Below are 14,581 nucleotides of genomic sequence, written 5' to 3'. Positions count from 1 at the left end.
GGACGGGGGACGGGGAGGGAGCGGCAACCGACGGACAGCGGGGCCCGGGCCGCGCCCGGGTGGCTGCGGGAGCAGGGGGTGCTGAGCCCGCTCCCAGGAACCCACGGGAAAAGCCTCGGCGTGGGTACGGAGGGAGGGCAGCCCGGGCCGAGGGACGTGGCCAGCACTGCCTCCGCCCCTCTGAGCAGCATCAGCACCGCCGGGCACGCTTAGGCCAGGACCAGCTCTGTAAGACCCCAAACCCACCCGGGCAGGGAGGTTGGCACAGCAGCGCGTTCCTGCGCCGGGATGACGGTCCGAAGGGATGGAGGGTTTGCTCTTCTCAGGCTCTTGGCTTGAATCCTTTCTGGTTATTTAGTGAGGAAGAGAGACCAGGAAGCTCCCGGGGTAGTGATGGCTCGTGAACTTCCAGTGCAGGCGGAAGAGAAACCAAAACATTCTCAAATTAAAAGGCTGCTGTTAGTGCACTGACACTCCGGGCTTAGGGGGGTTTTGTTTGTTTGTTTGTTTGTGGGGCAGTGGGGGATTTATTATCTAATGCCCCTCAATAATTGGGTTGTGCAAATTGCATCAGAACTTGTTTTTGCTTTACTTGCAGACATAGGAAGACAGCCATGCACTAGTTCATGTCAAAAAGCTGTACTTACAGGAATGCAGGGAGGGAAACCAGCTCTTTTCATTTCCATCCCGGATTTTGAAGAAACCAGGGAACAGAGCTGTGTTCTCCCTTACACCTGGAGCAGCCACTCTATTCCAAAGAGGGAACATTTTGTGTAAGAAGTCGCCCCCGAGCCATGCACAGAACATGCTCCTGCCCAGACTTGCTCTCTGTGTGCTCTGTGACATAATTTTTGCTTAACAAGACTTAGCAGTTGGGCAGCTGCCAGCCCCATCCAAAAAGCTCACTCTGCAGCTACGCAGCCCTGGCTTCGTGGCTAAACCACCAGCAGAAAGACTCTCTGGGAAACTGAAGCACCTTTATTCTGCCAGGGTTAAAAGCAAACATACTGGGATTGCAGAACCTGTCCCCAGGTGAGGCCAGAACTGTACATGATTTCACAACAGAGTTAAAACAGTCACAGGGGCAAGTCTATTGAGGTGGTCTCAGGCCAAGTCTAAGGCCTCCCACCTTCAGCACATGGAAGTAAAGGAGGAGGGAATTAACATGTGAAGGGCACATGGAAGGCAGTAACAGTCATAGTCCCAGTCACACATGCAGAACAGCTACTCAGTGCTTAGGTTAGCAGTATTAGAATGGCAAAGATAAGATAAATCCTTTCAGAGATGGCAAACAAACAAATGCATTTGGATTTCTGATTGACCTCTGCCACTCCTCATACCTTTCCATCAAATTAGCATGGCATTCACATCTGCCTGCAGACACACCCACTGCTGGGAGGCCACGAGTACCTTCACAACAAACACTGGCTCTTACAGACTCCCAGATCATCAAGGCAGCAAGGCCTGAGCACCACCTCATCCTGCTCAAGGAAATACCACACCACATGCTTAATTCACATCAGGCTCAATAGGATTCACAGCAGTGCTTACTTTGCTGCACAGGGAAAGGATTATTCATATTTAAGCACATGCAGATTGCAAGTCATCTTGACTTGACCTCTAAGAAGCTGCTAACACCACTTGTCAGCAGAAAGCCTAAAGGAGAAGCATTGAAGGATGATAAGCAACTCCTGAAATACCAGGGGTGTTTTAAATCCCATGACTTATGTGAAAGTAAATACTTGACCAGGCTTGCACAGTCAAGAGCATCCCCTGAGAAATGGGTGGTCAAAGCAGAAAAGAGCAACTACTGTTACAGAGGACATCAAATCCAGTATCTTACTGCTCTCACTTCAGGAATTTTCATGGGAACAACCCTCTGATAAGCTGAACCTATGTCACTTGCTGGTGGCTGATGCTTGTTTCTGCTGGCACACAAAGACACAAGAAATTGTGAAATACAGGTGCTCCTGCAGCCAATGTGCCTCATGGCATCTCTCCAGGTCCTAATCATCAGAATTAGAACTACTGAAAATGAAAGCAACTTTCACCCCCCCTTTTTTTTTTTAAACACAAACCCCAGTTGCAGACAGAGCATTCTGGATCCTAGGAAGCCCATAAACAGTGACCACGCTTGATCTGTTCCAACTTATTCCTCCTTTGCCCCTCTCTGAAATTACTATTATTACTTTTATTTAATTAGTACCAGGCAGCACACCATGGTTTCAGAGGCCATGAGTGGTCAGTGTGGGGTAGATAACTTCCTGTTTCGTGTCCTCAGACCAGAGAATCTCTTCATTTCATCACATAAAACAGCTGTATTATTGCAATTGTTAAAACTCATCAACTACTACAAACCTTGCCATGCATTATTAATCCCCATCACTTGGGGGCTTAGGGTAAAATAAGAAAACTCATTTCCTCTCAGGTTCTCTGTCAAGACCAAACAACTCCTTTATGCAAACAGCTCCTGCACATAACTGGCTCCAAGGAGAAGTGATCATACTGCAGACTTGAGTCAACGTTTCCCCAGCTTTCAAGCGCGTGCAGCAGGAGCTGCTGTGACTGTAAGAAAGATGATGCTGTTCCTAACAACTACCACGATTCCCACTTGAGCACACATACAAGAAGAGCTCCTGTTGCTATTCAAGATTATTCACTGAGATTACCAGGGCTGAGCCTCTCAAGAGCCTCACAGAAGTCCCTGTTACGTTCACATTTGCGTGGGCCTGACTCATCTCAGAAGAGTGAAACACATGTACAGCATTTACAGGTTATCACTCTGCTACCACACCACGGTTGTGAATCCCTCACAGCAGGATATATTACTCAACAAAGCTACTCCACTTGACAAACCCTGTCAGCAGTTTATCCTAGATGAGGCCATGTCCCTACCTCCTAACTGGGAAAAAAAAAAAAAGTACCTTCTGAAAGGAGAGCAATTCAGAGATTTATTAACCATCTCCTCCCACCCAAACCTACTCCTAGTTTCCCAGGTGGATAAGCAGTACTTGGGGAATTTGTGCTTTGCATAATATTGGAGACTTCACTGCTGTGGAAAACAACATACCAGAAGACTTTGTAATTCCTTCCTTTCATAACCACTGGGGGGAAAAGGAGAAATAGAGATTTTTAGACAAATTTTAAAGTCTTGATTAAAACCACAGCAGACAAAAAAAAAAGTCTCCTTGAGTCATTGAACCATGCAAGAAAACGCATGACAAACTCAGAACATGACTCAGGATTTTGAACTTCTGACATGTAAAAACAAGATAGGACTTCACTGACTATATTTCAAATTCATCTTAAGCTTAAAAGCTGGCAGTTTTATAGTCTGTTTTAGCTAGGAAGAAAACAGATGGATTTTGCTTCCTTCCTGAAAGATTGCAAAGGCTCCAGACTGAAAGATGTAGACTGAAACACATACCTATGCGATTTTGCAGCGTTTTGTTAGTAAAAACATGAGTCAGGATCTGTCATTACCTTTGGAAAGGTGCCCACAGAAAACGCATAGTGCTGAAAAATGAGAAAGCCAGAGCAGTGACAAACCCTCTGGAGGCTGGAAGCCTGCTGGAGCAAGAGATGGAGCAGAATAAAGACTCCAGATCCATGAAGCTGGACTGGTGCACCTGCAGGTTGCTATAGCGAGTGCTCATTCACTGGCAAACCACAACCTAATTACACACCAGCGTCACAAAGCACTCTGGTGGTGGTAAGCATTTTCCAGCCTTATGTCCTTATGTGGAAACAAATGAGATTGAAGCAGTCTTGGGGTACTCTGGAAAGCAAAAAAGGAAATACAGTCAGTGCAGAGCCAAACCATTTACAGCAGAACAAGAAGGACCCAGGAAGACTGAAAGAAGTTTTGCACATAAAAATACACTGTCACAAGATAATACACACACTTGCTGGTACATGCACTGGTACATGCACTGCTACTCATTCCAAGATTTACAGTTCTGGCCTCAGGTTTTTTCAGTACAGACTGAATGCACTGTCATGCTGGTTCAGCCACACCAGGAGTTTCTCAGAGGCCAAGTTCTAGCCTGCAATTAAGATGTCACACATCCAAGCATAAACATTAACTTACACAGCAGTTGACTGTCAGCTTTGCCCAAGTTCTAAAGTTACTCACGCTCATCTGAGAAGGCATCAGACAACGAAGGGCTTGTTTGTCAGTTTTAGAGTTCAAAAAACAGAGGGAATCTCTTATCCTTATGAGTAACTGTTGCTGGATTTGCTAGGGGGAAAAAAAAAAAAAGTCATTCCTTGTTTCATGCAGCCTTATGAAGGACCCATGTCTTGCTGTAAAGTGGCAGTGTTAGCACTGCAGCTGCTAAAAAAAGAATCTATTGAATCAGAATTAAGGTTTGGACCTTACAGTTATTACTGTCTTTGCTGTATCATGTCCATAATTTGCACAAACTTGAACAGACTTCATCTGCCTAGAATTTTTATTTTTTTAAGGAGCAACATGACTTCAGAGCATTTCCTTCTGCTACACTGCAGTTTAATTATAGAGCCCTAAAAGGGGGAGGAGGTAAATGGAAGTCTTGTAAAATATCACACAATTATGTAGCCAGTAAGAAACAGGACTTACCCCAGAGACGCATTCCTCCCAAATTTCTGGTTTGAATTGCTTGTCTTCTCTGGTGCCAGATGTGTAGCTGCCCAAAGTTTGCCAGGTTTGGGAAGATTCCCCTAAGGTCTGACAAACAGCAAGAGCCATTATACATGAGATCCATACTGGGTTTCCCAGAGGGAAAGCATGAGGCAGTAAAAGCCTGCATGTACTTTCAAGCAAGTTACTCTCTGACATAAACTTGGAAAAGTTGGTCTCCAGCTGCTGCACCCTGCAGCACATTCTGCATGAAGGGATCATTCCACAGTGCAGCACTGCCCCATCTCACTGAAATGGTTGGAATTAGCAAAAAGCTTAGTTTTAAAGCAGACTTTCTGCAGAACAATCTTATCCAAGTTTTCAAAAACTTGGACGCTACAAATTCATAAACTGAATTAAATCCTCCACTTAACCCCCTAAAAGAGAGGTTATTTCCTGCTGAGAACAACTTCTCTGTTAAAGAAACAGTGAAGTAATTCCTTATGCAAGAGTTTGTTCCACATTTTAGGAATGTTTGCATTGTAGTGGCAGGGAGGGTATGGTTTTGAATGCATTTTAGAATGCAAGATCACAAGATTTAAGACAGTCATTATACTTAGCAAGATCTTAGATACCAGGAGAGCAACTAAAGCAAGACTGTTCATCAGAGCTGGCAGCTTTGCTTTCCTTGAGAACTCAGTCACTCCTGTAATTAGATTTCCAGACTGAAGCTGTTAAGGATCCCCAGGCTAGCTCAATTCTCCACAGGTCAGGAGCTGTTCCAGTATTTGAGCAGCACTTCACTGTGTTCCATCATCAGCTTGTGTTTGTTGCTATAAAGCCACAGCACATTTTTAAGTTGAGAGGAAAGAAAGTCCTACAATCATACTAAGCTGGTCATCAGTTCCTTTCCACCCACAAGAAACTGGTTACAAGACAAAAGTACCACTTTCCTTGAAAACAGCAAGCTACCTGGTAATTCCTGCCATGAGTAAGTCTGGACAGAGTGGAATTTCCCTGAACCCATTAGCTGCCTGGCATTTCAAGCTGACCTGTGAATCCTAATCAGTACAAAGTTGAGGTCAATATGTTACAGCAATGCCTGGAGCACTCTGGCATCAGCAGGAGGGTGGAACCACATCCCTGTGCCATTGCCATCACAGTGTGGTGACCAAAAGAGACAACATAGTAGTTAGAACTGTGCCAAAGCACAGTCTGCTGTTCTGGATTCCACAACCCTCACAATCTCTACTGGTTTGCACTTAAAGATGTTTTGCCCTGTTCAAGTAGGATTCACTATGAGCACTACTGCTGCTGTGTTCATGTATCACAGAGAACACACTTATTGCAGCACCTCCCTCAGCACAGGCCTGGAGCTTTCCCAGTCCTGTGAATGAAATCATGGAAGGATGTGACAGCCTCCTGCAGCAGGCCTCCCCACGTGACAGAGTGTGCTGATGTGTCTGGTGAAAAGATCACAACTCCCTTTAAGTTCCTTGCTAGGCCTTCCCCGTTACATGCTTTGGCACAGGTCTGCCTTTTCCTGCCTGGCATCCTCAGCTGTCAGATCAAGAAACCTGATGCTATGAGTGGTAGTGTAGTACTACCAACCAGTCCCCACCCCCAAGATATTGAGACTAGAACCACACAGTGGATACTGCAGTTTTACATTTATAGTTGGACTTTTATAATATTCAAGATTAGCACAAGATTCATAACCATAAATTATACATTGTTATCTAAGTACATAAAACGTTAATGATACATGTATTTGAAGTGGCACAAAGTAATCGTACATCCCTGTTGGCATTCTCAAAGGAAGAGGTGGGTGATGGACACGCTGTTGATCCTACTGCAGCACAGCAGAACTGAGTCACTGCCCCCTGTTCGTCCAGGGGGTGCTGACTCTGCCCACCAGACAGGGTCAGAACATGGTGTGGCAGGAAGCCAATGCCAGAACCAGTTAAAGGTGCAAATAAAAAGTCAGGATTAAGGCCCTCCTTACTGCCTCAATATTTAGCAGTGTCCCCCCCTCCCCAACCCTGACGCTGTGCTCTTGCATCTCTAGTACTTTGGCAGTCCATGCACACTCCTATGTTCTCTTGCCACACGTGCTGAGGTGTCTTTTAGTACCATTTAACGTCAATAAGTAACATGCTCTCTTCTTGTTAAACAAAAAGGATCTGGGAAGTGTTTGCTCTCTGGCATGAGAAGATTTATTTTCTTCAAGTCTCAGATCTACTCCAGAAAATATAGAACAGACTCCAACAGCATTGAACCCCAACAGCATTGAACTCCAACAGCATTGAACTCCAACAGCATTATTGTCCAGAAAAAGAAACTTTCCCAATATTCCTCTAAGCATTCAGAGCGCAAATATTAGAAAAGCCCATTTTCTTTTGCACGTAAGAATGCAAATAAAATGGGGTAGTTCAGATGTACACAACCTTTCAACAATCCATTATTAACGAGATGCTTCACTGAATTGTTAACAACCCTGCTACTTCAGTAGCTTCAACTAGAGCTTTAACAACTTGGTGCCAGGCAATTTCCCAGCTGCCTTCAATGGGCTTTGCAAAAGAAAGAAAAATATGCTCTCTTCCCCCTGGCCTCAAGCAGTTATTGCTATATGAGTTAGTGAAATAGTGCCTTAACTTCAGACAAGAGTCTCACAATGTCATTAACAAAAGCTGCCTTTCAGAGGTTGAAATGTAACCGGACAATAATCAATAAATAACAGTAACAGGCATCCTGCTGAAGTCTCCTCACTGAGCTGGGCAGCAAGTGTGTTCAGCCAACAGAAGGTCATCTGTGCCTTTAGGACCATTGTACTTCTTGGAGAAGTTAAAGAGGGACGGGAAGGAAGAGAACAGAGACAGTGAAGGTCTGTCAGAGAGCTAGTTACATATTGAAACCATAAACAGGCGGCTGGGTGAATCCTGGTGCTGTGTATCCATATGGGAAGTTTGCCTGGGGAGGTACTGCACTGGGGCCTGCTGTTAACATCAACTGCTGGCCTAGAAAAGCATGAGAAAAAGAGAAAGTTAGTTTAAGATCCCAAGCTTCCCTACTGCTTAGGTGTACTATGGGACAGGATTATGAGGCTTTAGCTAAAAATCAGCCCCTGTGCAAGCAGACACTCAAGTCACACCCAACATGCACCACAGAGTGGGCACCCAGGCCATCTGCTCTTGCCACCAGAAAGTTACAAAAGCAAGGCAGGACTCAGAGGGAAGATATTATCAACTGATCTTGAGGGCATGATCAATGTGGCTTCTTTTCAAGAGACCATACTGAAAACCAAACAATGTGATATTATTTAACCCATGCATGGTCAGATCTGGAGAGTAAAGCAATTCAAGCAAATAGTTAGGTCTGTTAGGTCTCACAGTCTGGAGAGTGCTGCAAAAGGCCTGAACATACCTTGACAGATTTGTTTTCATCACTAGGACCACACATGCCTCATGCATATGTTAAATTTGGGTTAACTTTTATATCAGACAGTGAACAAGTCACATCCTTCCCTTACCAGCCACTTCTGGGTGCTTGTTAGCAGAATGCCTCTTCAGAAGGGCTTCTAGAATAGCAGCACACTTGAGGACAGCCATGGTGTTTTGGCTGCACATGTCTTAAAATGGGTGAGCTAGAAAGCCAGTCTGCCTTTCTACTTGGAAGAGCAGAAAGCAGACACATTCCTCAGACAGGAATAAGAGGAGGAATTTGCATGCTCTGTAAGTTACTCCTGGGTTTGGCAACACCCTGGTATCCCCCTGTCCTGCTACCATACTGAAAGAGTATTCCTAAGGTAGAGTTCTGAGCCATGTAAGAGGAGCAATACTTTAGCTGAAGAGCAGAATTACTGTAAGAGTGAGATGTCACTTCGACAACTTATGCAGTTCATCTAGCAGAGACAACCATTTCAGTTACTCTCCAGTTGAAACCATTTTACTTTGACTGAACACAGTCATGTAAATTGCCTCCACAAAAAGATATCAGAGTGACAACAGGTAATCAATTAAAACTAAGTCTTTCACCTACCAAATACTATTGGAGTAGGTTCAGTTACTTGTTCCTCTTCTTTTCTTAGGCTTTCAGAAGCATCAAGTTTATCCACCTACATTGAAGTGAACAGGAGATTTATGAAGGCCTTGTCTAGGAATTGCACCATTGTGTGAAGCTTTTCATGCCTGGTACCTCAGCTATCAAGTGCTCCTTTTTAGTCCAAGCTGGAGACTACTAAAATCTCCAGTCTCTGCCTGTTCCCAGTAAGCTATGCTGTAAACCTGACTTCCCAACTATTTTAGGTATATTGCAACAAACAACAGCTCTCAAATGCAGATGAGAACTCATTACCTCCAAACAAAGCACTTTTTGGGGCCCTATTCTAGTCACTGTTAACTCAAAACCACTGAGAGTGAAGACTGCAAGGCATAAAAAAAAACCAAACAAAAATCCACAGAGATTCACATCTAGGTACCTGCAGTACTAACAACCAGGACAAACCTACATTTAGCCCAGTGCTATATTTCAGCTGTTTCTCATCCTCCTTTCCCACTGCAAGAATCGTATCTGGTCTGAGAACTGCTGTGAGAGGGGTCTCTATTACACGTTAGAGATGTTATCTAGATCTGGTGTTTAACAGTTTCCCGAACTTTTTCAAGTTTGCAATTCAAATTAGTAACTTGAGTGGCAGTAGGTCTCTTACTGGGTTGTTTATAGCTGTCAGCTTAACGGCTCTTCAGCACAACGCTAAAATCGGTGTTACAAATGCTATCCAAATTCTTATGGATCAAAGTAACTGACAGCTACCCGTTTGGAACTACCTGTCCTGTTCTGTTTCTCCTGGGACTCCTGCTCTTTCGGGTTCGCCTTTCCCCGGCACTGCCCTACAGTGCCTGGCCAGCAGCGCAATCCTGCCCTCAGCTGGGCAAACAGCGGGAATGCCGAGAGCAGCCACCCCGAACATGCGGCAAGAGCGGCTCCGGGAAAGCTGAAACACATGTGCTCTGATGCCTAAAAGTGTCTCAAAAGCTTTCCGGGTGAGTGTCATCATACCCTGTGTGCCTGGCACCTTCTGGGACACGGGCTATTCTGTGCTTCAACACCTTTTTATGCAGAAAAGACAGATAAGTTCTGGAAGATGTACACACCCCACTGAAACTAGTCTATTTGTTTGTGCTTTTGAAGTTAGTTACATGACAATTTTAGACATACCACACTTATAAAGCCCATTCTCCAATTCCATGTTTTGCAGTTAATTCAACAGACTAAATTAGTTTCACTGTAAACCATTTTCACCATGCAGATTTTTCTTCTGGCAAGTTATCCCGTATTTAGTACATGTGATTGTAAATCACTTGTAAATCCAACCAGCAGTTTAAAATACATCATTTTAGACCTAAACCTCACATGGAAGGGGTTCAGGTAAACTTGTGTGGCAAGTTTCTCCTGAGGGGAATACCAGGAGTAGGAGGCATTTAAGATCTGTGTGAGTAATTTCATCATAGCAACAGCCAAGAACTTTACAGAAGCTTCATGGCACTACTCAAACTCGCCATGCCTGAATCATTGCACACTGCAGTAATTTACAGTGTAACAAGCAATTTGTCCTTAGAACACATCCTGTCCATGGCAACTGCTTTTGGTTGCTTATGAACAGCATCCTCCCTGCCACAAGATACCTGTAATACAGTGAACAGGAACCCAAACACTAAAGTCCTCCTCAATTGTTTCTGTTTCCCATGAAGAGGAGCAGAGTCTGGTTGGATTTGCAAGCTGCTTGTGAATAGTTATCCTTTTAGCATTAGAAAGTGAACAGGAAATGAGTTAGAGCTAAATTACACTGCTCTTCTGGCAGAAGCTACAGCTAGATTCCTGTAAAAGAAACCTAGGATATTGAGGGACACGAACACAAAGAGTTTGAAATCAGAGTGTCACCTTATAGAACAGCCCATCAACCTGCAAGAAAATTCAGAGGGGAATACTTAACATGACTTATTAGAAGCAACCTGAAGCAGTCACTTTTAAATAGCTCATTTTAATGAAGTTCTTTACTATGATCTCCTAAGCAACCCTAGAGCCTTCTAAGGCAGGGCCTTAGCTTAGTATCTTAGAGCTGTTTGAGACAAGCATTTCAGGACCACACGTGATCAGAATCTCTCTTCTCTCAGCTGAGGACCAGCTATTGGTATAAGTATTGTACAGCCAGACTACACATCTAAAGTTCTGTTTTCCATTAAAAAAACCCCAAAACATCTTTAGCAGTCTATTCCTATGGCCAATGAAGGAATAATGTGCACTATCAGTTACTCAGAAGCTCTATTCTCTGTATCAACAAAACAGAGCACTTTACTTTCACAGTTACAAAAAGCTAAGAGCAATATATGTGTTGTCCTCACCAAGCTTTCAGTTTTATCAACTGTGGAGCTGCTCTCAGAAGCACAGTCTCTTATGTTTAACTAGACCTCTTCAAGTCCCAAGGCATCTATTTATAAACTTTGCTAGCTAGTCTGAAGTGATGAACCCCACAGAATTCCAAGAAGACTCAGTCTATGAGGAACAGTAATATTCCAAATATACACAAAGAGCTCTGTTTTGCATAATGCTAATAACACAGCAGACTGAAGTCTTAGCTTTTTAGCCCACGCAGTACTCACTTTGGTAAGGTACTCTCTCATCACTTGGATGAAATAAGGCATTGCAAAGTCCATGATGTTATGTCTCCATGCCAACTCAAGGACTACATCTGGGTGCAGCAAGTCATAGCACGTGAAAAGGCAGGCTGCAAAGCACTCCTGCTTGCCTTCTTCCAAGAACCACTGGAGCAGCTTCTCAGCCAGCTCTGCATCTTTGGACTCTGCAGCATACTGCATAGCATCCTACAGAAAAGAACAGCAGTTAAGCTTGACCCTTGCCAACATCTTGCTCTACACCTTATACACATGTTATTGCTAGCTAGGTAAGCCAGGTATTTGGCATACCATGAAGTTAGCCTTTAACACCAGGCATGTTCTGTAGCAGGCAAGACCACACCAGCTTTGAGGCATGCCACATACTTTATTAACATTATCCAAGAGGCTTTCCTTAAGTACTTGAAGTGACCTGATGATATTTTGCCTAGTTTTCTAAAAACAATCTTTCTGGTATCCCACCTACCTCACCATTAGATATTAGGGATTACCCAGAGCAAGAGAGATTATTGCATCAACTGCTTGCCATGTGGCAAGACAGGAGATATTTACACGGAGTAGGCACAAACTGGCCCATGTCAGCTCACTACAGGCTTGAAGATTATGTCATGTCCCATCTGTACCCTTACGTGGGCATAAGTCTTGAGTTCTATGGAGAATGTTCCATACTGATACAGGTAACTGCAGAGATGCCACTGACTGATACAGATAGATCCCCACGTACAGGACAACGTTATGAAACTAGATTTAAAGACATGCATTTGAAACTGCAAACACTTCTGCTCCAGGAATCTTTCCTTAAACTTCAAGTGAAGGGCTAAGGACTAATTAGAACTCCAGATCTGAAACTCAGGAAACATATTCAGTATCCAGGAGATCTGTGCTTTATAGCTCAGGCTCCTCAGTCTCATGAACTCACCTTATACAGCCGGTCTTTCTTGCAGAGCTCCACGCTCTGTTTCCAGCGGTTGTTGCCCTTGTACAGATACGCTGCAATGCGCCTGAATTCAATGAGCTCGTGCTTCTCCAGACGCTGAGCCAACGTGATGTTATCAAAGTTGTCATAGGCATCGATGGAAGCTCTCAAACCCTGTCAGACAGAGCTGTCACACCTGCTGCCAGATGGCAGTAGGCAAGAACTACAGTAGAGAAACATCTGGTCATGGTACACAGGTGTTTGGGTTCTGCCAGCTGGATGTTGATACCATGGCTACATCCTCTTTACCCACATTTCATGCACCTCTCCAGAAGATATTTTTTAACAAAGCAAGATGCTAACCTGGTCATACTGACTTCAGACACAAAAGAGCTAGTTACCTTTAAAAGACAAAGCATGTCTTCAAACAGCAGCCAATGGGGCCAGAAACAAATTTATTTACAGAAGTGCTGCCCAGTAGAGTATGCACACCTGATACTGACCTCTGTGAGGTCTGTCTTTAGAAAAACATCTGTGGCATCTGCTTTTTTGCAAATCATTGATGTCTCAACACTCCTGCTCACAAAGGACCTGACTGCACCCCCCCTCTCTGTTGCATTGCAGAAGTGTTATCTTCTACCCAAGGGAATTACTGTGTCAGCAGCTTTTTTGGTTGGAGAAAGAGGAGCATCCCTCAGGCTTACCAATCTGTGTTTTGGGGCTTACCTGGAAATCTTCCTCCTCTGTTAAAAGGTTGTTAAGAGCTTCATTAACTCCTTTGTTGTTGTGGTTCTGGACTGAACGCAGATAAGGCTTTACTAAAAGTAGCTGATTAACCTGGAAGGAAGAGGTTTCCAATACAAGATTAAGTATATCAATCCTGACACTGCATACTCCTGAAACAGGTTCCCACTTGTTATTACAAGATGTTAGGACCCTTCAAACAAAGCATCTTGTATTGCCAGAAGTAAAATAAAACAGCCTCCTAGGCCAGTTATGCTCACTCTTCCAGTGCTTCCCAATATCAAGCCAGGACCAGGCTGCTTCTCAGTCCTTTATACTGGAGGCAAAGTTACCCAACAGATGTCAACCCTGTTTTCCAGCCAGAGCCTGGAGTATCCTACGCTTGAGCAAGAGGATTTCCTGTTCATCTCCCATCTCCTAAACTCACCTTTGAGAAAAAATTGACTGTCCTGGTGTGATCCAGTCGTGGAGATAACACAAGCAGGAGATCGTTGATCAGCAGAGGTTTGTAGTCCAAGTAGAACTGCAAGGCTTTGTAGTACAGCTCTACATTGGCCACCTGCAAGGTTAGACACTAGTTAGTACTGCAAACACAAGTAAGCCTAAGGTGCTTCGTTCAGACTACTTAACTCAGCACAAAGTCTGACTCCTAAACAAAAGCTTAAGTTTCCTCCTAGAGGCCAGAAGTTTTACACTAATGCAGAATTCTTGTTCAATCTTACAACTGCTTCTTGTGCCATCTGCTTCCAGACAGTGAAGCCACAGGCTACCACAGATAGTACAAACCAATTCTAACCCATCCACAGTTAAGAGATCCTGGCACAGGTAGCCCACTACAGTTAATATGACCATTTGTCAGCTCCCAAAGCCAGTAAAGGTTGTAGCCTTGAACAGTCTTTAAGTTGTTACCTTGAAACCCATAAGATCAGTATGAGTATACTCAGTCTTAAATCTTGTCTAAACTATTCCTCAGTTCACCATGCTCTGCTGTATTCATTGGACTGCCCAGCCCATTTCTCACATTGAAACAGCTGGAAACATTTGAGAAATCTTCCAAGAACAGTTACAGCCTCAGAGTAAGACAGCAGTCAGCTCAAAGGTATTAAGGAGGTCAGGCCTCTTGCTTGTGACCTATGATCCTGAGCAGCCTCTGAAAACATTCTGTGCTAGCTGCTGCCACTCAACAGCGTGTGCTGTGCAGCAGAAAAGAAACAGTGCAAGATTAGATGGGTTCTTTGTGCTAAACTAACTGGAAGCTGCTTTAAGTACAGCAGGAAAACTGAGTAGTAGCTTAAGCAAACTCATTTTCTAAACAGCAATTCTGTTTTGCATTTTTGCCTCTGTCCTGAAAAAAGCTTTCAACACTTTGCTTCAGTTAACTAGTTACTTACCTTGGCAATTATGTCTTTAAACTGCCCTTCTTTCCAGGCATCAGTGGGATGATTCATCATAGTAATTATTGCATTGTCATACTCCTCATACTTGTCATAGAGGAATACAAGTTCTGCCCAGAGATGAGCCTGTTCTGCAGCTCTGAGCACCTAATAAAACAAACAAACAAACAAACAAATCCATCAGTTTGATTCACTGACAGCTTCCCACCTTCACTTGCAGCAGAGCTACTTTACTGCA

At 43.9% G+C, this 14,581-nt stretch overlaps 1 protein-coding gene and 1 long non-coding RNA gene across 6 annotated transcripts in view; one reads left to right on the top strand and one right to left on the bottom strand.

The window, feature by feature from the left end:
* Positions 1-4,363, top strand: LOC113951268. Its single transcript, XR_003529097.1, has 2 exons — positions 1-228; positions 599-4,363. It is a non-coding gene; the product is annotated as an uncharacterized LOC113951268 (long non-coding RNA).
* Positions 4,364-6,255: 1,892 nt separating this feature from the next.
* Positions 6,256-14,581, bottom strand: part of CLTCL1 (clathrin heavy chain like 1) — a 35,568-nt gene continuing 27,242 nt past the window's right edge. For 2 of the 5 annotated variants that reach the window (XM_027652056.1, XM_027652057.1), the window contains 8 exons: positions 14,341-14,490; positions 13,377-13,508; positions 12,932-13,042; positions 12,209-12,379; positions 11,257-11,478; positions 10,538-10,558; positions 8,639-8,714; positions 6,256-7,617 (listed from right to left, as the gene is read on the bottom strand). In XM_027652056.1, coding sequence (XP_027507857.1) covers positions 7,502-7,617; positions 8,639-8,714; positions 10,538-10,558; positions 11,257-11,478; positions 12,209-12,379; positions 12,932-13,042; positions 13,377-13,508; positions 14,341-14,490 — 999 coding nt within the window. In that variant the 3' untranslated portion in view covers positions 6,256-7,501. Of the gene's footprint in view, positions 7,618-8,129; positions 8,219-8,634; positions 8,715-10,537; positions 10,559-11,256; positions 11,479-12,208; positions 12,380-12,931; positions 13,043-13,376; positions 13,509-14,340; positions 14,491-14,581 lie in introns of all 5 variants that reach the window. The other 3 variants (XM_027652058.1, XM_027652059.1, XM_027652060.1) reach the window with 2 other exon arrangements.

Source organism: Corapipo altera, unplaced genomic scaffold (genome assembly GCF_003945725.1).
Source record: "Corapipo altera isolate COAL_440 unplaced genomic scaffold, ASM394572v1 67, whole genome shotgun sequence".
NCBI classification, from domain to species: domain Eukaryota; kingdom Metazoa; phylum Chordata; class Aves; order Passeriformes; family Pipridae; genus Corapipo; species Corapipo altera.
The sequence above is the reverse complement of the archived record's forward strand: the minus strand, read 5'-3'. Positions and strand labels throughout refer to the sequence as shown.